Raw genomic sequence first — 22,658 nt, forward strand, 5'->3', positions numbered from 1 at the left:
TATCCAGAAGCAGCGAGGAGGAGAAGGCGATCAGGGGGCAGATGCACGGCGAGGGAAGGCGCCAGGTAAGAGAAGGGCTGGGAAGGGAGGGTGCAGAGGGTGGGAGGCAGGTGGATGGATGGCCCTGCTGAGAAGGACCGGGAAAGCAGTCCCCATCAGCAGGAGGAGGGATGTGGGCATGGTGACTAAACTTCTTGTAAAAGGGGGTGGAGAAAGGAAAGGGAGGGACAAGAAGAGGGGGGGAAAAAAAACCCTGCATGTCAAGTCTGAGGAAATGCTGTGGGAACTACAGCCAGGCGCTTTTTTTTTTTTTTTTTTTTTCTCCTCTTCTTCTTCTCTCTTCTCCCCTTGTGTAGCTGAGAGGAAGGAAAGGAAGAAAGAGAAGTAGCTAGCTCAAATGTGCCTCGCTCTGCTGCCGGGGCACGGGGGCTTGGCTGGAAGGATCTAGTTTCTCTTCGGTGGCAGGAAAAGGAGCCACAGGAGGAGGCAGAGACGGACACCCAGACATGCCCGTCCCGTCAGGCTGCTGGTTCCTTCTTTGCCTCGCTGCAGCTGGCAAACAGGTAAGATTGTGCTGCCAGGGCTGAGCCAGAGGAGGGGGAAGGCGAGTGTCGCATCTCACCGGGGGAGGTTTGTTTCGTCGCCTGTTGCTTAGAGGAGGTGGTGAAGTTGGAGCCTGCGGTATCTTGCACTGCCGGCACTCGCAGAGCGAGGTTTAGCAGAACAGCTTCGCCTGCCTTTTTTTTCCCCTCTGGTTGGTTGGGTTTTGGTTTTGTTTTTTCCCTGCAGCTCGCCCTGTCTCACAAGCTTCTCTTGCTTCTTTAAAATCAAAAGTGCCCAAACCCAAAGCTCCAAAGGAAACCAGAGGATCTGCAGGGAAAACAGCCTGCTCCTGCCCAGGGCAGGGTGTGAGAAACCAGAAAATATTTGCAGCAAAGTTGTTGAGGGATATAATTTGCATGTAGAGTAAAAATAAGGCAGACTCCACCCTACCGAACAGATTTATTTAAGAGAGCGTGAGCACGCTTGTCCCTCGGACGTGGGGTGAGTGCGTATGGTTTTCACAGCCCAGCTACAGCTTTTCGGCCTCCCCCGGAGGGGTGCAGTCCCCCTTGTGCTCTGACCACCCTGCCACCCCAAATGTAGGCAACCCCTGGGCGGCCCCAGGTCCACAGGTGGAAGTCTGAGGCCAGACCGGCTACGTGACTGGCTTGGAGGTTCATGTGCCGCTCACGACAGAGCCGGGAACCAAACTCCCATCCCAGGTCAGCTGCCCCAAAAGGGCAGCCCTTTCCTTTCAAGGGGAAAGATCTGAGCGAGGTTTGGCTCTGTGGTCGTTTGCAAAAAGAGCGTGTTCTTTTTGCAGCTTCGTGCGATGCCAGGTGGCTAATGGTCAGCGTGTTTTACAGTTGGGATCATTGCTGGTCTTCCCCTGTTTTCAGAAAGACCATTTTCTACAGTCAGCTCTTGCTGAGCCTTGTGAATGGTGTACGTTGGGTTTCCTCCAGTGGTTTAAATTTGCAGAATCTTGCTTTGCTTTTTCTAATTATACAGCTTAAAAATGATTCCTCTCCCTTCAGCTTATTTAGACCCTTCCAGACTGGCAGGCTGTTTGCAAATCCCATGTTATACAGCCGCTTTATTTCCTCCATTAATCAATGTTTGGCAGCCTTGCTACCATTTGTATTTCTTTCATTTGAACTTCTAGAATTTCTGTGTCTCTCATTATTCTTGATTAGTTGTGTCATTTGAAGCAACGTAGTGCTACAACTGGGTGATTACCCCTGGGTTCCCTGAGAGCAAGGTGCAGCTTCAAGACAAAAAAAGAATAATAAAAAAAACAACAACAAAAAACAAAACCCTCTGCTGTCTACAGCTTACAATTTAATGTCTGACCGCATAGTCCTGAGAGCCTTTCCTCTGGATCCCTGGTCCTAAATATGTTGCCTAAAACCACACAGGCCGCTCTTCCCCTCTAAAACATGTGTTTTGTTCTGTCCACCCTCACTTCTTAGGCTTCTCTTAAACTGCTGCTTTCCAGGTGTCCTCCATATGTATCTGAATAAGCCTGCATATTTCAAAAGTGATTTTTACATCATAGCTTTCAGGTGGTTTGTCCCGTTCCTCAGTATCCTCTGTATCTGTCTTCTTTTTTTTTTCCTGCCCCGGTGTTCAGGACTCTGATCAGTGCAGCGTGATGTTCTTTGTACCTTTGCTCTGGGTCACTAACCATGACATATTTGCTTCTTCCCGGAGCTGTCTGGGTTTGGGGCAGTCGTTCCCTTTGGAATCTCCTCATTGCCTGGGACCTGCTCAACTCTTGACCAAACCTTGGAAATTCATGTTTCCATGCTATAGCTCCCAGTGTGTTTCAGGTACTCTGATGTAGGAGCCAGGAGGAGCTCCTCATTATTTCTCCCCTCTCAATTCAGAGCCTTTCAGAGGATGCAAAACAGGGAACTTGTATTTATTTGGGGCTGATGTGTAAAGTCTTTCCACTTTCAACGCATGCTTAATTCTGAGTCTGTAAGCGGTTGCAGAGGGTGCAATTTTCCATAGCCAATGCCTTGGACAAGTAGCAGTAAAAAATAGTAGGGGGTTCCAAAAAAGCTGTAGTGTAAGCTTACACAGGAGAAGCCGCACTTTGTCAAAAAGCCAGTTAATCTAATATCCCGTCTGCAACCGTGAGCAGCACCTGCAAGTCAAGAACGTGAAAGCAAGGCAAGCCTGGAGAGATGCTGCTCCCAGCCAGCCTTTCAGGTTCTCCTTTGCTTGACTAATTTGAACAGTGGTTTCTTGCAAGAGTGCTTTTTTCTGATGGAACAAATTGTGAGAATAAGTGTGGTAGGCCTGAAGTTTGTCTGATGCGCTTGTGTTAGTTTAGAGTCAATAATACAGTGGTGTAGTGGTAGGGCAGTGATATTTGCAATGTATTTCCTGCAAAGAATGTGAAACACTTGGAAATGTAAGCTAATGAGTACTCATCATTCTGCTGAGAATAGACATTATCATCGACACCATTTTTACCAAAAAGGAAACAGGAACAGAGAATTCGTGACTTGCTCTAGGTCACACATCGAGCGTGGAGCAGAACTGCTGGGAGCAGAGATCAGTCCTTGTCTTGTGCTTCAGCCGCAAGATGATCTTTCCAAGTGATTTGTTGTGTGCGCCTGTCAGGGGACATGGTATTTTGCTTTCTGAGGCATGATCTGCTCAGCTTCTTTGCACAGAATAGTCACATCCCTTTCCTTGCTTAACACTGGTGAAGAGCGCAAATGTTTCTATCAGATGGGAGTTAAAGCCTGTGAGACTGTGCATTTGCAAATATTCAATAAACCAGTTGCCTGGTTTAACACCAAGGACTCTTCTTCCCTTTTGTGGCAATGGGATGGGTTCTTCCACTACTCCGTAATATTTACTTTATGGGGAAAGTTTGCTCACTGCAAGTGTCTGGAATCCTTTGTAATATAGAAGAATTTTGGCCTAAATATAGATTATCTTCCAACTTCCTAAAATACACAGTCTTTATGATGAGAGGGGGAAAAAGAGCACAAAAATGTCCATGCTGTGTTATATCATGGTCTTTCCTGGTCCAGTATTCCTGTTCTTAACAGGGCCAAAGGAATCACTCAGTAGAGCAAAACTTCCAAAATATCTAATTTAAACTCCTGGATTTATTCTGTTGTTAACAGCATGCATTTCAAAGTTACTGTAATTCAACTAGTTCACTTGTCAAAATGCCCTTGCAGGAATGGTTCCTGCAAGGAAAACTGGAAAGTTTTCATTGCTTTGCAGTTTCCCCCCCCCCCCAGAACATGTGAAAAATCTTATAGCACCTCATATAAAAGGAATATAATGCATATAGAACTGAACCAATCCACAATTTAAGAAACCTCTGCTGCTTCTCTTTTCATGCTAAGCATCATCTTCCTGATGTAATTTCTTCTGTCCCACAAACGGGACCAAAACAAACCTTCACCACATTTCACAAGTCAGTAGAACTCAAAAGCTTATCAGCCATCTCAAGGGTACTGACCAACGAGATTTATGGCACAGAGCTTCCTTCACACTGTGCCAGAAGAAAAAAAAAATGCAGGCCAAGCAGAAAGATTAACTGTGGCCATAAGGATCTGTCCTCTTGCCTGTTGCTGTCATCCCAAGCACCCTCAAGCTCAGAAAAGTGGGACGTAATTTGATTGCTCTGCAAGAACCAATGCAGAGAGTAAAAGGGACGCGTGTATAACTACACCACAGGAAAAAAAGTGGTGCCCTCTGTCATTTATACCTTAACGCTGTTTAGGGGAATCGTATTTGGGACACTTTGCTATGCTTATCCGTCTGTCCCTTGGGGTTCAAGCAGCGGAAGACCCTGCTGCACTAGGTGCACGTGCAGATACAACAAAAAGGTAACCCCTGTCACAAGGCTGTCCTGCTGCTCCTCCCCACCAGCTTCCTCTCCGCATGGCCGGGTCTCCAGGAGGCGTTAGTGGTGACCAGAGCCAGGAGGGTTCCTACCACCATGTGCTGTGACTGCGGAGTCCAGACCTCCTTCCATCCCACGCCCCGCGCTGCAAGGGGCTGCTCTGCAGTGCAAAGGCTGCTGGACGCTTGGAGGGGGCAGTTGCTACAGATGCTGGTTTAGCTTACTAGAGGCAGGCAGTGGGGGCAAGTGGGAAATGGAGATGGCTGGTTCACCACGTCCTCAGCTGCAACTGTGCTTCTTGCGTAGGCTGCCCCTTCCTTTCATTGGAAATTCAACTTGTCAGGCAGCGCTGGCTTCTGCTGCAGCTGCTCACCCTCTGGTTTAAGTGCGCATTGGTTGGCGTGGCCTGCATGGAGAAGCAGCTGCTCTGAGAATGGTTTGTTATTACTGATAGAAAACACAAAAGGAAATATTTGTGTGTTATAAATGCAATATAAAAATTAAGTGCTGTTTAACCAAGTTGCACTATGGACTTGGGTAGGCCTCAGTCTGTACAACACAATAGCCTGCCTGCAAGAACTTGTCCCTTTTTATCTCTTACTCTTCTTTGAAAATGGTCCAAAGTTCATGTAGTAGAAGACTTCTTGTATCTCCACTAGCAGCAATGGCTGAGTTGCCGGGCAGGCTGCAGAAGAGTCCTGCTCTGCAGGCTGCGCTGGCACCCAGGGTTGTGTCTGCTCCGCGGCAGGGTTTGGTGTGACGCTTCAGCTCTGGGGAAATGCAAGTTTCCTGATTTTTTTTTTTTTTGTTTTTGTGTATCACCACAAAATGCAGTCGTATTTGTGACGCAGCACCTTGCCAAGGGCTCGGCACCGCAGCAGAGGAGCAATACTGACTTACACCTGGTGCTCCAGGACATCCTGGTTTTGTCCTATACCTATGCAGGCACCTCAGCTGCTCATTGCAGTGCTTCCCTCGGCTACCTCTTTTGTTTGCCTTTTCAGGGTGTGAGTTCTCCCGCTGAGGGCTTGGCTTTCTTTGGTGTTTGTACAGCGCTTAGGATGCCGTGGCTGCAAACAAAGCCAGAGTCATTAATCACCGCAGGATAGATCCCCATCCGTTTCCCACTGAAATCACAGGGAGGTCTGCCTGTGTGGGCCCAGGAAGGGAGCGAGTATGTCCCCCCAGCCAGCTGCCATCATGCAGGCTGCAGCATTCAACCCTCACCCTTATTCCCCGGGTCCTCTTCTGCCCATGACCCCGCCAGCGTCCCCACGGTGGAAGCACGTTTCCCATGCCATTTGTCCAAATGTGTTCTTGTTGGCTCCTTGCCTCTTCCCGGTGGTGTCCCTGACGGAGGGGTGGGGGCTGCAGTGGAGGATGGCAGCGCAGGAGGCAGGCAGAGAGCTGAGACCTAGAGCTGCCTCAACCCACTGGCTGCTCCCCTCTTAAAATCTAGATAAAAGAGACCAGGAAAGGCTGTGTTCGGTAAAAAAGCCAAGCTGGCCGGTTTAATCCACCCTGCAAGAGCCAATTAGCCAAGAAGGGGGGGGGGAAAAAAAATGAGGTCATTCACCCTCACCACTTTGTGGCTACTCCAAAAGAAAAAAATAGTATATAGGATCTGTTCAGGAATGACAAAGAACAACATTTGTGACTGCAGATGGGTGCAGAATATATTTAGTCAGTGGTCAAAGTGGAGGGAAAGGAAAAAAAAATCTTATGTGGAAAAAAAATACTGTGAAATTGTGTTAGACAACCCATTAATCTGGAATACAGATAGGGAAAAATGTGCTACTAGGTTCATATAAAGTCCTAAAAATTGCTTATGTAGCACACAAGGGTATCTATTTTGAGCATGTTATTTTGCCACAGCAAATAGTTTTGCCTTATGAACATCATGTTCTTCAGTAACTTTTCATTGTTCAGTAGCAAGAGCCACAAGATGATTCTTTGAATCTGCTCTCACAGGAAAAAAAATTCTTCCCTGCAATACCACATGTAGTAAAACAGGCCGCTTATGGAAACGAGCCAAAGCCTGTTCAAATCAGGGAGGAATATTTCCACCGACTTGACTGGCCACGGTCCTCGGCCGAGCTGCTTCCTTGGGGTGACACCTAAAGAGTAAATGAACCAATTCTCAGCCCAGACCTGAGCCCTTTACTAAAGGCAGCAATTCCTTCATGATTAAGAAGGTGCAGATCTGAGCATGCAATTCTTACTATAGCTCACACCAAGGCAGAACGGTCTGTGGGTGTCACATGCATCCGCTCTACAGGGCCATCATCCAAAGTAAGGGCTACAACCCTGCCGCTACCCTTTGTATTTCTGCCTGCAGAATATTCAGCATTTGTTCCACGTGGGATGCTAAAATCCAGGAGAAGGAAACCAAAGCAGGGTGTCAGGTGGTGAAAGCAGGCTTCCTCTCTTCTCGACAAGCTTTCTTGTTCTCCCTGGCAACTCAGCTAGGATTGCAGCATCTCGCCCTCACACCGTAAGAGATTAATACATTATGCTCCACTCTGGGGGCATGATGGCAGGAAAGGTACATAAATCTACAGATTTTTTTAAGCATAGAAAGTCCCCATTGACCTCTGGAGTCCAGAAATAGCCCAGCCCAAGAAATCTCTCCTGGTCATTTCTTCATTAAGACTCACCTTCAGTTGACGAAGCATGGAAAAATAATCGGCTGAACTAAAATGGAAGAGGAGCGTGCTCCCCATAAATGATTTTGTCTTTAGTGCCCTTTTATTATTATTATTTTAATTAAGCATGAATGGGTGTAGAGTTACTCATGGCGAGTCATTGAGACTGTACCTGGAGCAGTGAGACTGCTAAGCTTTCCTGTGGAAGGATACTATTGCACCTGCTTAATGTAGAAGAGATTTGCCCTTGCAGGCCTTCTCACAAGCACACCAAGGTATTAGCTTTGGTAACATCATTATACTTCAGTTTTTATTTCTGCTTGTTACGAACTGCGGTCTTGCTGTCAAACCTTTTTGTTAAATATTTTGGTTTTGTTGGCTTTTGGGTCTCTCTGATTCATCTTTAGAATATTCTACCTAGTAGCTATTAATCTTTGAATTACTGTGGCAGTGAGGACACGTAGGTTAAAGCAGTACGTTTTGCAGTGAAGTGCAGACCAAGCAGGCAACGTGCAGGTACACCCGACCGCCCAGTCGATGGAAATGTTAGGTCTACCCTTTTGGTTGTTGCGAGAAGATGCCTTTGTCTCTGAATTATGAACGCTGTGCAGGTGATGGCAAGTTTTCAGCCCGCAGAGGAAAGCTGGCTGATTCACATGTTCAGCCAGTAGCTGTTTCAGCCCTGCCATCTATCACCTCTGTCATCTTCCATCTGATATACCTGAGGTTCCTGTCTGCCTTACCCCTACCGCCCCGCTGCGAGAGCGGTCAGTGCGGCACTTCTCCTTCACATAGTCTGCCGGCTAGAAATAACTCTGGTGGGTTTGAGATTGGTGAATGCTCCTTCCCATTGGCAGAGCAGCACCAGTTGCTCAGGTGTTTGCTTTTTGCTGCGCGCTAAAACAGAGGGGCAAGGGGAATAGTCAGGATGGGACTTTTACTGCTGTTTGGCTGCTCCCTGGCTGCTAGTTACAGTTGTCTCTTAATCTCTTTATTATCAGTTTTATCCCCCGTGTTCTTTCTGGCCCCTTTAGGTACCCAGGCTCTAGCAGGGTTCTGAGGACCTATTTTTAAGAGTGAAATAATATTTAGTTTTTAGCTGTTGCCATTTCCCGGCTATATTTTACCACGTGGTGGTAGTTCTGTGATGTGGTTTACTGGTCACTGGAAAGTTGACATCACCAAAAGCATTTCATTCACAATCTGAGACTTTTGTGATGAATTACAAACCTTCAAGTGAATATCTGGAATTGCACAGCTGTGACTTGTGCGCTGCTTTGATCGAATTTTTATCAATAGTGAAGACTGGCTACAAAGGAACTGTTGCATTCAGCATCCATGCGATTATGATTAAGCCTTTAACATAAGACTCCTCTTTCCCTTTATAAACTCACAGCTGTAAAAATTGCCAGAGTCATTCATTGTGTGCGTTACTATTATGTGCCCCAATAGAGTGCCTGGGAGCACAGGCCACGGAGCAGTGCCCATCGCGACCCAGATTCTATTTTTATTCTTAAATCATTTTTTAGGGAAGCCTCTGAAACTGGCAATGAGCAGAAGAAATCTGGTTTTCGCTTAACAGTACTGCTGACCCAAACCAGGTAGGAAGCTAGAGGGCTGTGGGGACACAATTGATACCTGTGAGAGGAGAGGGAGTGGCTCACATTTGAAGGAGAAAAAGCAGCAGACGACTGCAGAGGCCGTGCTAGCTGGATACCAGGGTGCTGTGCTTGCAAGGGCTCCTTCCGATCAGGAAATGTTGGTCAATGTTCAGCCAATAGCCCAAACACTCAGGCAAATAAAGGCCAAATTCCACAGAAATGTTCTAGTTCTACAGCAGGCAAGGCTAGGGACCTCAAAAGCAAGTGGTTTGAATAAACTTAGGCTCTGAAGTGTAAAGAACAAGTGGTGTGCAAGGCAGGGCACACCATAGTTGGCTGTCCCGTAGGTACTTTGGGTCTGCAATACTAAATGGAGAAAAAAAAATGCGCTTTGCTCAGTGAAATGATGACAGATGACTTGAATACTCTCCAGAAACAACTACACTGAGCAAGAAGGTGTCGTCTTAAGGTAGTTACCCCTTGACATGTCCCTTTACATTTCAATTTTTGCAAAACTAAGATTATCGCTAATAAGCAATTCCCATTGAGGCCTCAGGTTCTTGTTCAGAAGTGACATGGGAAAAAGTCTGCGGAAACCCCCGAGCTTGTTCTTCCAGATTTTTTCTTTGAAAGGAAAGAGGCCCATGCAACTCTATCTGCTCTGAAATGTCTGTCTGAATATTCATCTGAGCGAGAAAGTAATTTTAGCATCCATGACACACAGCTTCTGCTGCCATCTGATTGCTCAACGGCACCAAGAATAAATATTTCCTTAAGCCTGAGGACAGGAATCTGAATGCTGCTGGTTCCCCCTTCAGAAGCACCTGTGTGCGTGTTTTTTCAAGGTCTGAGTAACACAGTGCTGCTTTGTAGCTCTGAGTCATCGAAGCTCTCCAACCCTACAAGCACACTCTTGCTTAGTGTCCTTTTAAACAAATGGAGGGGGGGGGGGGGGGAAAGAAGCTGAAAAGGCTGCCTGCAGCTCAACACCAATACACAGTCCTCCTGCTAACCTTGACCCGAGCATGCCTGTCTTTCCAAAGAAGTCAGTGGTGCTACTCATGTGCTTAAAGGCAAGCAGGTGTTGGCGTGCTTTGCTGAACTGGATCCACCAAGCCCAGAGGAGGTTTGACTTTTTTCCCCCTGGATTCTCCCCCGTCAGATATATTTGTACTGAGGTAATGTTAATCAAGTGGGAAAGCTGAATGGTTTTTTAGGAACTGGTGCAAGCTTGTGTGTTTCACACGCTTTTTAAGTGATAAATTAAATTTACACGGGATACCCAGAGCTCTTTGAAGCACTCATTTACACATGGTGGTCGTATTTAATGAACAGCTTCACCAGTAGTGGGACCATTAAAGGCATGACCAGGCTGGTTTTTTGTCTTATTTAATCGCTTCAGAGGAGGCTGATACCTTTGCATTCATTGAGGCCCCTTCTCTCTCTAGCTAAGAGTTCAGTGATATCCAGATCACTCTGACCCACAGGCCAGCACCCGATGAGAGGAAGGATGTTCCAGGGGCTACAGGGCAAACTTGGAGACTTGGTCTGGTTTCCTGTCACCTCTGTAAAGCCAGCCGGCCCCTGGGTGCGAGTTCCTCATCTGCTAAATGAATCGCACTTCCCCGTCTCAGAAGGACACTGTGGTGGGAATGCGCTGGTGATGGTGACATGTCAGGTCATTGTGCTGCCAGCAGCACGAGTACTTCTCAGCCCCCGAGGGAAGCTGCCGATGAGACACGCGTGCTCTGCTGGCAGAGGGTTAAATGAGGGATAATCTGACTTCAACAGGGCTGTGTTAGCAAAAGGGCCCAAGTTCACTGGATCATCTCCCACCCTAAGAAAACCCCAGGTTGCTTTTGTTTCCCTTCCTGTCCTCTCCCCCCAGCTTTCATGCTCAGCAGGTCCAGTCAGTCCATACCAGGCTGAAATCCCTTGCCTTTGCGAGGAGGCTGGGCTTACATCGGGATTAGCACATGGATGCCAAGAGCCTTGTCTTCATGTCGTTGAGCATAAATCAAAGGAGAGAGTATTACAGCTCTGTGAATGCATTGAATTGTGTGAAAAGGGGAAGGGACACGGTCGTAGAAGAGACTACTTATTGACATAAGGTAGATTTATGTAGCTGCAGCTGTGAGTACACTGTAAGTACAGCCCTCTTTATACGGTAAAGCAGGGAGGTATGAAATGATTTCAAAAAGGTAGCCAAGCAATTAGCCTGCTTCCATAGCCTCAGCACCAGGGGATTGCTGCTTCTCCTCAGGCTGAGTTGTGATTCTCAAAAATTATTCCAGACCCTTTAGCTGAATGCATGTTAGCAGATTTGCATATCCTTCCGTAAAAAGGATGACTTTGCCCTTGCTTGACACTTCAGTAATTTTTTTAGTTTTTTCTTATAAAGAGGAACTATCAAACTGGGGCAAACGAGGAAGAAGAGGACATTCTCTTACAAAAAGCAAGTGACTGGGCCTGTTGCTGGTCTCATCACTTTTGTTGCCTTTTCAGATGGCTGGGAATAGGGAATCAGTTGCTCAAGACCTTCTCTCTGCTGCTTGGTCCTGCAATGCTGCCTCACCCTCGTGCTGGCCAGCTCAGTGCTTTAGCAGATGCTGCCTGAAGTGCATTTACAGAAAATGAGCTCCTTCAATTACAGGAGTGTTTTCAGCGTTTCCTCTGAGTGGTGTTACTGTTCAGCTGCCAGGCTGGCCCCACTTTCCCTTTCCTAGATTGCCTCTCGCCTTGCCAGCACTGATCGTTACCCTGTGCCTCTCCTGGGAGGTGCTGCACAAAGACAAAACGCAATCTCTGTTCCAAAAAAAAGTATAATCTAATCACAAGAAAGGAACTGCTAATGAGCGCAAAGAAAGAGACAGGAAAACAATGAAACAACAGAAAATTTCTTGGAAGACTGGACTCTAAATTTGACCTGGGATTGCTGTCATGATAACAAAATGGCTATAAGGTGTTCATAACCTGCAAAAAGTACCTGTCTTGAGGTACTTACTCTGTTCCAGACATAGCTAGTGCAGTTTTGATAAAGACAAGTTATGCACCAACCCATGGCTCAAACTACAAGCCAGAAGGTGGTGTTTTAAAGAAAAAATTCAACAGTTTTGGTTGTCTTTAAGTTACAAGACCCTTCCCAGCATTAGAAGAGGACAAGGTGTTTAGAGAAAATAATTTTGTTTAAATAGATTGCTATTGCTGAAACTAGAAAAGGATGAAGGAGGAGAAGTAAAGACTTGGAGGAAACAAGGCAAGAACATTAGGTAGAAGAATAGAAAACAGTACCTGTAGGCACAGGGCTGTCATACGCTATTAGATGACAAAAGGTCCCTTTAACCAGCAGCAGAAGCTTTATTGCAGCTTCCTCCAAGTAGATGAGATTTTACCAACTGCATCCAAGAATGAAGAATTAATTGCTTGCTACGAGCCAGATTTTGAATCATCTTATCTATTGCAAAATCAACAACTGGCCATAAAGTGTTGAGTTTGCCTGGAGGACCACTGCCAGGAGACTCCTGGGCAGCCAAAGCAGGGTGAGCAAGGGGCTGAGCACGGTGCTTGGCTGGCCAGGATCGCCAACACAAGCCATGCCCCAAAGACCGGCCAAGGGAGCCGCGTGTGCTGGGCTGCAGGCAGAGCCTCTGTGTGCACAGGCAGCTGAGAGCAGGGAGGGAGTGTGAAGGCCCATAAGAGCTAGAGGCAGCACTGCTACCTGCTTTGGAGATGCCCTCTCATGTAACAGTTTCAGGTGGTTTGTGGGGGGCGGTGATGGTTTGTGTTGGTTTTGTTTTGTTTCTTTTTTTTTTTTGAGGAACTAAAAGCTGTTGGCTTAATTGTATCACCTGTCTGGATGGCTGCCTCAGTTCCATGAGACCATCTCTGCAGGAGACAGTTGGAGCCATAAAAAGCTGCAAAATTGAAGTCCTGTATTTTCTGGGGCTAGCTTGGAGTATCGTGTATCCCAGTGGGAAGCTGGGAACTTCTTCTTTTTCAGGAATATAAATTGTTCACCTTACTTGTTTGCTTAAGGCTATACATTAAAACTGTCAGTTGCCCAGGTCTTGGTCTGAGGTCATGTCTGTGGAAGATACTACAGAAGTATTTCTATGCCAATTCTTTTTCTTTACAATTGTTTTAAAGGCATAGATTTCACATAATAGAGTACTGTAAGAAAAGGTTATATAGCAGGCCAAAAGTTCATGACAAATTGCAAGCTTGTGTTATTTGTTTATCACCTGGCTGCATTACAAGTCCCTGTGTGTACAGCATCAAGTACATATTCTTAGCGTGTCTACAAAGCCCCTTTGAAGTCATAAATGTTGAGTAATTTTTACAGCTTAGCTATCCAGAATGCTGTACGGAAGAAAAGTTTTCCTCCTCTCTGCCAGCACTGACTAGGTAGGTCTGAAGCTCTCCAGGTATATTGGTTCTCATGTCCTCTCCCTCCTTCTCTGCTCCAGTTGTCACTACAAATCACCCCGCCGTGTGAAAGTGAACAACACTATGAATACTCTGGACGGTGCTGCACAAAGTGTGAGCCAGGTATGTGAGCACTGGGCTGTACCAGCTTCATAACTGGAAAGCACATTAGAAACAGCTCTGTGGGTCAGCAAGGCAGCTTGGTGTTGTGACTCCCCTAATCCACTGGCGCATGCTGTTACAGGTGCATGATTTCAGGTTTACTAGTTTACGGCTAGTCCTTCTAGTGCAGGAGTGGTCCTGCTGACCTCAGCAAAAGCCATAGCAGCTGTTATGTTGGGATAGCACTTAACCACTGTGGGAGACAGAAAGCAGCTTCATTCTCATGCAGGTAGACAGGTCTGCTCCCAGCCCATAAGCTTCACGGATGTTTCATTGCCACACTAAATAGGGCCAGACTGAGGAACTGAAAAGGTGGCAGGAAGAAACGATTGTCCACGACAGTACAGCAGCCTTAGCCCAAGCTGTTATTTTTCCCTAAGTTCCTTAGACAGCTCATATGCAACTTGCAAATGACCTACATGTCCTTCTCTCATTCACAGGGAAGTATATGTCTGCTAGATGCACCGGTACTTCTGACAGTGTGTGCCAGCCGTGTGGCCCAAACGAGTATATGGATGTCTGGAATGAAGAAGATAAATGTTTACTACATAAAATATGTGATCAAGGTGAGCTTGTCATACTGAAGAACTTTAAAATCCAAATTAGTGTAGCGCAAAGATGGGAAAGTGGATCTAGGGAAGTTGGTTTGTTCAGGTACCCAACACAGGAGGCTGGGCTTGCAGAAGCACCTGGCAGAGACGGAGGTCCTCAGATGGCAGAGACTGCGCTGTGCTGAGCACTGCCACCATAGTCTCCATGCTGCTAATGATTACCATCACTGGGGCCATTCACTCCTGTGAGCTGGATCTTAAAGGTTGTCCTTTTGCCCACCATACTGTGCATTCACTTCCCCTAACACATTTGTTTCACCCTTGCAAAAGCTCTGTTTATTTTCTAAGGCAGCTACGAGGAAAAGTGTTGTTCAGGAGTGCAGTGAGGAGCCCCACGCTGATCAAAGGCCTCCCATGCTTCTTGAAAGATAACATTTCCTCTAACATGAATGGCTTTGCATCTGGCATTCAAGCAAAGCAAACAGGTAGAATAGGAGGCTCAAAAACTTGAGGCTTATTATCAGAGAGATTTTTACTCCCTTCTGCTTTCTCTTTTAGGGAAAGCTTTGAGAGAAGTGAACCCAGGGAACAGCACGTTCCAGCGGCAGTGTGCTTGTACGATGGGCTACCACTGGAACGAAGACTGTGACTGCTGTCAGCGAAATACCATATGTGCTCCGGGATTTGGTGCTGAGCATCCTGGTAAGATACAGAAAGGGGACACACTAAGTGAAATGTCCAGCTCAGGCCTACAGGATGAGGCCAGCACTGTGTGGGTTGTGACATTAGAGAGGATACATTAGACTCTCAGATGACTGTCAACAGGAGATGCATATCTGAGTTATCGTTACTACTGCATATAACCCTCCTGGACTATTTGCATTTTGGAGGCTTTTGCTTCTGTAGTTTAAATAGGATCTTGTATCAAGTGACTTTTGCAAGATACCACGTGGACATGGCAATAGTCGCAAGGTGTTCAGTGCATTTCTAACGTTCACTGAGGTGTCTGACTGTGAGTCACTAGGACATGCATTGCTCTGGTATTTGGAGTAGTCGTCCAATGGGGACTCTTGCTGAGGTCGGATTCGAAATAATTTTTTGTCCAATGACTTTGCCATTTTATAACATTATAAGCAAGTTAAAAGTGATTAACACCTTTCAGGTAGCGCAAGTATTCTTTGTTTTAGATTACTTGTAATGCAAAGATTTATTACAGACTTTTAATTTAGTTCTAAGTCTGATTGAAAACAAAATGCAGTTGTTTTATAGGTAGAAAATAGAAACAGTCAAGTTCAGAGTTGTAATGAACACTGGGAACAGCTGTGCCAAGCACAAAGAAGCCCAGAAAAGCAGTACATAATACAGTAATGGAGGATGAAATGCTGTGTGGGCCTGGAGCACGGTGGTGCTGTTTTTTCTCCAGCCCTGATACAGCATTTTGTTTACTGTGGCTTCATAGAAGTGACAAAACCAGTTAGCATTGCTGTCTGTGGCGTAACATTGACACGAGGAAGTTAATAGAAGGGGAAGGATATAATAGCTGTGTGTTATTTTACAATAACTGCAAATGACTCCCAGTCACTTCTCATTTTGGTCTCGTAGATAAGTGCTCAGGTGAGACTAGCATACTTTTTTCTGCTTGCATATGACTGTCATTGTTGTTCTAATGGGGAGCGGAGCGGGAGTGTGGGGAGCATAGTCACCTTCCCCTTACCTGAAAGGAACTCACAGAAGCTCAGCTATGAAGTTTTTCTTCCTTTACTATGCACAGTGCAACAAGACAAGGACACAATGTGTACGCCATGTCCCAGAGGCTACTTCTCAAAGGTCGCTTCTTCCACCGATAAGTGTAAAACCTGGACCAAGTAAGTCCCTGTATCTTGCTAAAGAACTATGCCAGCCACAAGGGAGGGATCCCTGGGTGAAAGCATTTTTCAGTGGGGTGTTTCAGGCTGTCTGCAGAGTGCACAGAGCATCTCTGTTGGCTGTGCAGCGATAAAGGCATTCTCACACTACAGCTTCAATTCTCCTTGGTGGGGGGACCAAGAGAGAACAGTAACAACTGCTGAGTTAGCACAGCTGAAAGTAAAGGAGGTATCGGAGTTTCTTAAGGGTGGAGAAATGCAGGACAAATGTTGTATGTTACAACAGCAAGTACTATTCTGCATAAGTGTAGGAGCCATAAGAAGCTCCCTCTGAGAACCTAGCCTCTTTGCCCTTCTTTTTCAGCTGTACAGCTCTAGGAATGGCAGAAATAGTGCCTGGGACTGACAAGTCAGATGCAGTTTGTGCAGAACAGAAGACACCAGAGCCATCAGAAGATGGTATGTTTCCTCATACAGATTATCTGTTAGAAAGTACCAGGGAGGAGAAGGGATGTGTTTGGCTGGCTTAGCTCCATTCCCATTGTGAGTGATTCTAGGGGGAGCAGCTGTGGACCAAGAGAGGGCTCTTGGAAAATCCCACCTTTAAAGATTATTTTAAGCCTGGCAGCGCAGCTTCCCTCCATGCTTCCTTTATAGCAGTGCATACAGTCACAGCCGAATGTATCTCTCCCTTCTTGCCCACTGCCCATTTCCCTCTCCAGTGTGGATATGGTACCAGGTAGGCTGCTTGTCTGGCATGCAGTGATCCTTCATAACCTGAGATAAAGGAGGAATTTTGCCAGCTGAAGCTTATGGCCTCCATGTGAGGTGAGTCTCCTGTCCCCTGAGCCAGAGCAAGCACAGCCCATGGGCTGCTGGTAGCTTGCGAGGGGACTTTCACAGAAGCATGACAGGATCACGCCTCTCTGAGACACCAAGACTCTGGTTTTTATGGAGGTGGTTTGGGACCAGGTACCTTCAGTAAGGCTGCTTGTCACAGAACTGCATGAGTGCTAGAGCTGTTGTCCTTATTATAGAAACTGAAAATGAAATAGGAAGGAAGAGAAAAAAGCCCTCTCCTGTGGAAAAGCAGGTAAAATGAGCAAGGATTGTCATACTGCTGAGTAAAAGCTGCATGTTGATGGCACCATCTTTTTTTAAATCCTGCAGGAACCAACAGGATCTTATACGTTTTGATTGTCCTCTTGTTTTTTGTGGCACTAATTGGCATTGTCATCTTCATTGTATACTACAAGAATAAGGGAAAAAAGCTAACAGGTACGTGATAAATAACGATATTCATGAACGTGACAACTGCATGGCGCTATGTGCACTCTGATTTCGTGGGTAACTGCCAGGTTAAGAAACTCAGGAGCTATTTTGGAAGTTCTATGCTATCCCTATATCTGTCCATACGGATATACTTTAACTACTGCAAAGCCATGCTTCAAATTTCTTTCCTCTAGGCAGAGAGCGTATTACACTTGTGCATAATGCATATTGCTTGGTATCTGCCTGCAGCCCTGACTGTGAGGTGACTGCCCTCAGGGCAGATGCCACCACTGCATGGATGAAGGAGGGCTGGTGCTGGGAGCTTTTATAGCAGCACAGCTGCTCTGCACCACATGGCACATCAGGCCCCTTGGCCGAGGGGAGGCAGGGGCTTTCACCACCTCTGTCTCCTTCCCCACACTTTCTCTCCATCCCTGAAACCTGCATCTGGACAGGGTAAAATATGAATTTCAAGACAGAGGCCTGATGTGTATTTGAAAACATGACAGAGGCAATGATTTTAGCTGAAGGCTGAAGTCCTGATAAGGTATGGAAGAAATACTACAAGGAAATAGAATAAACAGTAAAAGTAGAAAACCAGAAAAATTCTAGCAAAAGCATACTGCATAACAGAGGGCCACTGAATATATTATGAATACAATGGAAATACCTTCAACAGTTACCTAACTCTGTGCTAAGCCCTGGATCTCCCTAGCTAGGAGTTAGGACATACCCATATTGTTCTGTTAATTTTTTATTTTCCCCCCCTACACTTAGAAAGTGTAGTTTTTCCATCACCTCCTTTCCCAAGCCCTAGTAATTCATGAAATGTTTTGGGAGCAGTGGAAGGGAGGACAGTAACCCTCTTTTGTAAAGTATATTTCAGCCTGTGTTTTAGAAATAAGCTGCCTCTGCCACACTAAACATGGGTTGTGCTAAATCTGGAATTCCTGGGATGGGCTGGAGGAAATGGTGACTCTCCTTGCAAAGCAAATATTTACGATGCAAAGCAGGTTAGGGGGGGAATGCTCTTTATTTGGCACTTCTGTTGCCCTGCTGCTCTGTAGTGACAGTCCTTCGTTGCCTTTGCACGGTAAATCCTGCTAACCAGAGCTCCTGAGACCTGGAGGCTCAGGAAGAAGCTCTGCCTGCTTGGGGACTGATGGTAAATGTACAGACTTAACATGAGAGGGGCAGAGTCATTGCTGGGAAATGGCAGTGGTACATAGCTGATCTGTCTTCAGACATATAAAATCAACACAAGCTTCAAATGTACGTGAGAGCTGAGCCCTACAAAATCTCCTGAAAGTATAAACAGAAAACAAGAATTGCTAACTCTATTAAGTGGCCATCTTTACCACAGAGCATTGTTGGAGTTAAAGCTTTTCCTTGGAAGATAACTCTGATTAAGTGAATTTCCCCATTAAGTACAGCCTGATGAAGTGGAATAGGCTGTATTCGAGCCTGCCATCCCGTGGTTTCAGTGGCTTACCCTCTTCTCTCCAGGCTCCTCACTTCTGTCTGAGAATGGTCTTTGGGCCATCCATGTGACTTCTCTTGAAATAGACTGTATGGCTGCAAGTGGGTCGGTATCGGGCCAGTCATAGCTTGGTGTGACATATGACCAGGAAAGAAACCCCATTTGATGTGGAACACGGTTTAACCGTGGTCTATTTTAAGAGCTTGGAAACATTTGTTCCACAGAAATATATCCCTGTTCCAGTTACAATGAATCCTCAGCTAGACCAACGCTGGGACACTTGAAAAGTCAGTAAAAACAGTCTTGCTGGTTTTCATTTAATATCATATTGTGGATTGTGAACAACTGTGTGTGTTTAGGTCTGTGGTTAACTTCAGTGCCTGCTATACATTACAGCTAATCTTTTTGTTTTTCCTACAGCAGATCTACAGAATTGGGCTAACGAAGTGTGCAGCCAAATAAAAGGAACAAAGGTAAAGCCAAAGATGCTAACATTTTCTCTCTGTTTTATGTTTTCCTCATGGCATTCCTGACACCCCTCCTGAAGCAGACTCCATGTTAATGTTTGGCTAGAAAGGAAGTTTTGACTTCTTCAAAAAGTGCTTGCAGCTTTGGCTTTTTCAGTCTGGTTTTCTCTAAATGTGAGGAGTATGAAATCACCATTCTCAAATAGCTTCTGAACCTGCTCTCTGGTTTCAGCCAATTTTAACGGTGGTAAAAGTCTCTGTGGTGATTAAATATTTATGAAGAGAAAGTTAAGCAAGAGCCCACTGGTTGCTGAACACCTGAGACTGCCTAGGAGAGGGCCTTTCTAAATCCTAAGGGCAGGAACAACTTAGTTGAGTTTGCACCTTTTTACATACCAGAGTCCTCATAGGGGAGAAACCTGGATTTGGGGCAACGCCAAGGATGTCAGACATGCAAGGCATTAAGCATAGAGCCATCAGATGTAGAAATTGGCAGTGATACCCTTATTTCTAGAGCTCACAGAAATCCCTCTTGTCCATTTGGCTGTGAAAAAAGTAAGGCCTTCCAAGAGGTTTTGCTCTGGAACAGCCCCAGATCGCATGCTTGAAACACTTAGATGGGGGCACAGGTTCAAGTTCATGTGCACTGCCTGCTTCACACCATGGACGTGGACTCAGGTGTCCCAGGTACATGCTCTTCCCACCACCGTCTAGGAGCTCTGTGTAGCTTAGCTATTGAAAGACAAATTCCACTGCAAAAAAAAAACAACAACCACACCACCTTTTTGAGCAGGCAGTTCCTCTTCTGTCCCTTAAGTGTTCATGCAAGCTCCTGCATTGGCAGCTGCTCAGATCCTCTGGGACACAGGAGTGAATCAACAGCAATTAGTGGCTGGGAGCATTTACACTCTCTCCTGGAAGATCTGAACAGATGCTAGAAATTAAAGGTAGCAGTTCCCAAATACCCATCATTACAGCATGACTTGCCTGAACTGAAGGGAACCCTTGAAGTATTTCCCAACCCTTTTTTGTGGAGCTGCAACCAAAAATATAGCTTTACTTTGACAAGCACTAGCAATATAACGTCATGGGCCTTTGCATTTATTGTCCTAACATTTTCCAGGTTAAAGCAGCCTTGCCCGTGTGACTTCTGGTTTTTTCTAGCCTGTGTTGGGCCTTCTGAATCAACCCAGTTTCTTTCTTCAGTCATTACTGATAATAAAGATTCTGCTCCCAGTAAGGCCTTCACAGATCAACAGCCCTTCTGACACACAGATGATATGGGTGGGGTTTCCAAACCTTATAGGCAGTTAGGTAGGTCTTATCAATGGTCCATAAGGAACAGCAGAATCCAGGAACTCTTCTAGATAGATTAACTCTCAAGTGCCTTCTTAAGAACTAGTAATAGTCCTCTCCCAAAATTAAATGTTGTTGCCCTCCAGGCCACAGAATTTTTTCTGAGCGCATGCTGAGCCCAGCATCACTGGTCACAGTTTCACAGCAGAACAGAATTACACTTCAACACTCAAATGTAGCAGTGCTGCTCAACCTCAGCAGCCCCACACTGAGGAAGAACTGAGATCTGCCTGTTTCTTTCTTTGTCTAGAAAATAACCTTCTGCTGATCTATTTATTAAACGTGTTTTTCTTTTGGCTTTCTTTCAGGAGCCCCCAAGGGATGCATTTGTCACCGTGAGCACCACAAATGCTGCTGTCCCCCAGACCTCTGAGGGCGTGTGTCTCCTGGGCCCCACTGGCTCTCCTGCCCCTGGAAACTCATGCTGCACCAGCGGTCACGCTCCTTGCAGGAACGGGAGCCCCGGCACAGCACCCTGCGAGGCAGGAGGGAGCCTCCAAGAGTTTTCTGTGGTAACTGAGACTGATAATGACCATTTCCCACCAATTCCCACAGAAGATGAATACATGGATAAGGATCTTAATACCACTGATTATTTATCTCTACTAAGTCGGACTGCCAGTAAAACCGTGTCATCATTTTCAGAACCAATGGAGGCAGGGGAGAACGACAGCTTAAATCAGTACTTTTCAGGGATTGGGAGCACAGAGGACATATCAGTCTCTCAAGGCTCCCACCCTTCTTCCAACATAGATGGGCCACACACTGCCACGGACAATCTTCTTCAGAAATCTTGCCAGCGTGCCCACAGTTGCCTGAAGGAAACAGGCGATAAAGACACAGATTGTTTTGCAACTAACTATGACTCGGAGAAGATCTGTGTGAGGTGTGGCATTTCGTACAGGGAATCTCCCAGAAAGTGGAGTAAACCCTATTGTGCTGCAGCTGACAGTGCCTCCACCTGCCCAGAAACTGGATCCTATGCACAGTGCACCTGTGGCTTGAATTTTCTCTCTGCTGGTCAGAGCACTCCTGCAAATGATCATGGTATGGAAGGTGCATCTTTGGACAGTACCAACATGAAGTACCAAAACACAAACAGAAGCACTTCAGGGACAAACAGCACCACTTCAGACCTCCCTCCAGCATCTGGTAAGCCCGTTAGGCTTGACCAGTACACAGTTGTATAGAATAATTCTCTGTGCTATCTCTGTATTATTCAGAGGGTCAGAAGCTAATCTGAAAGACAGAAGTGAAATAGCAAGGCCATTTGGTTTGTAGTGAATTCTGCAAATAGGATGAGCACTGTGGGGGACCGCTGTCCTGCCCTGATCTAACCAGCAATGCAGAACCCGTCTTATGGCTGTCACTGCAAAGGCCAGGCAATTCTGCTACTGAAGTATTTTGGTGATAGCAGGTGTGTGTATTGGAGAAAACTTAGGAGGAGGAGAGTATAGGGATCTAGAGTCTGAGTCAAGAAAGGATGTGTAACACTCGGACAGATGATTTTCCGTTCAACAGTCTGCATGCACATTTACGTTTAGTTACATTTATATGGCAATCATTGAAACTCCAGCTGGAGCGGTAACCTGACTGGCTCTAAGAGATTATGTTCAATTCTCTGCTTTTAGCTGTTTGTTTTAATTTGCTAGAATAGAAGCGTTCACCTAAAAATAATTTCATACAGACATTGTTTCTCCATACAAAAGTGCTCCATCCCCTAAACAACTCTGAAACACTGTCGCCAATTTACCAATTGACTACCAATAGACTAATTAAGTAAATATATTGAAATTGCCAAATGAAAGCAGGGGGTAAAAAAATCACTGAAGCAAAACCAGCAGAAGGGAAGTTATGAGTCTTTTCTGGATGAAACCTTCCTCCCTCAGACTTTTTTTCAGTATAAAAGTCTGCAATCTGCCTGTCATGTGTTATTAGTCATTTTAGATTATAATCTCTTAAAGTCAGATGCTCTATTTTTATTTATGTCGATGCACTGCCAAGCGTAATGAGACCTTAGCTTTGACTGGGACATCTAAGTATTACTGTAATACGCACAGCAGTCGTAAGCAGTTGCCCTTCTTTAAAACCATGTCATGCCTTAAAGTTTCTTACTGAGACATTCTTGTCAGTCTGCCAAAGCCCAAAAGCAACACTTTTGAAGGCCCTTCCCCTCTCAACATGCATGCCATGTTGGAATCTGAAAGTGCATAGCGTTCATCTTTCTAAGAGCAGATACTCTTTCTGCTACTTCAGTTTCCTGAAATCGTGACACAGTTTCACTGCCTGGCCTGTACAAAATTCAGCTGTAGCAAAGAGAACAGAGATTAGCTTTTGTTGTTGTTGTTGTTGTTGTTGTTGGAAGGTGACTCTGAGGCACAACTGAAAGTCAAGTCATATTTGCCACTGCA

General features: G+C 45.7%; 1 protein-coding gene across 2 annotated transcripts in view; it reads left to right on the plus strand.

The window, feature by feature from the left end:
* Positions 1-196: 196 nt before the first annotated feature.
* Positions 197-22,658, plus strand: part of TNFRSF11A (TNF receptor superfamily member 11a) — a 29,075-nt gene continuing 6,613 nt past the window's right edge. Inside the window, exons 1-9 of one of the 2 annotated variants that reach the window (XM_064443461.1) lie at positions 197-563; positions 13,136-13,217; positions 13,697-13,822; positions 14,366-14,509; positions 15,579-15,672; positions 16,037-16,131; positions 16,843-16,950; positions 18,848-18,897; positions 20,556-21,399. In XM_064443461.1, coding sequence (XP_064299531.1) covers positions 507-563; positions 13,136-13,217; positions 13,697-13,822; positions 14,366-14,509; positions 15,579-15,672; positions 16,037-16,131; positions 16,843-16,950; positions 18,848-18,897; positions 20,556-21,399 — 1,600 coding nt within the window. In that variant the 5' untranslated portion in view covers positions 197-506. Of the gene's footprint in view, positions 564-13,135; positions 13,218-13,696; positions 13,823-14,365; positions 14,510-15,578; positions 15,673-16,036; positions 16,132-16,842; positions 16,951-18,844; positions 18,898-20,555; positions 21,400-22,658 lie in introns of both variants that reach the window. The other variant, XM_064443460.1, reaches the window with a different exon arrangement.

The sequence above is a fragment of the Phalacrocorax carbo genome, chromosome 2, assembly GCF_963921805.1.
Source record: "Phalacrocorax carbo chromosome 2, bPhaCar2.1, whole genome shotgun sequence".
Taxonomy (NCBI): domain Eukaryota; kingdom Metazoa; phylum Chordata; class Aves; order Suliformes; family Phalacrocoracidae; genus Phalacrocorax; species Phalacrocorax carbo.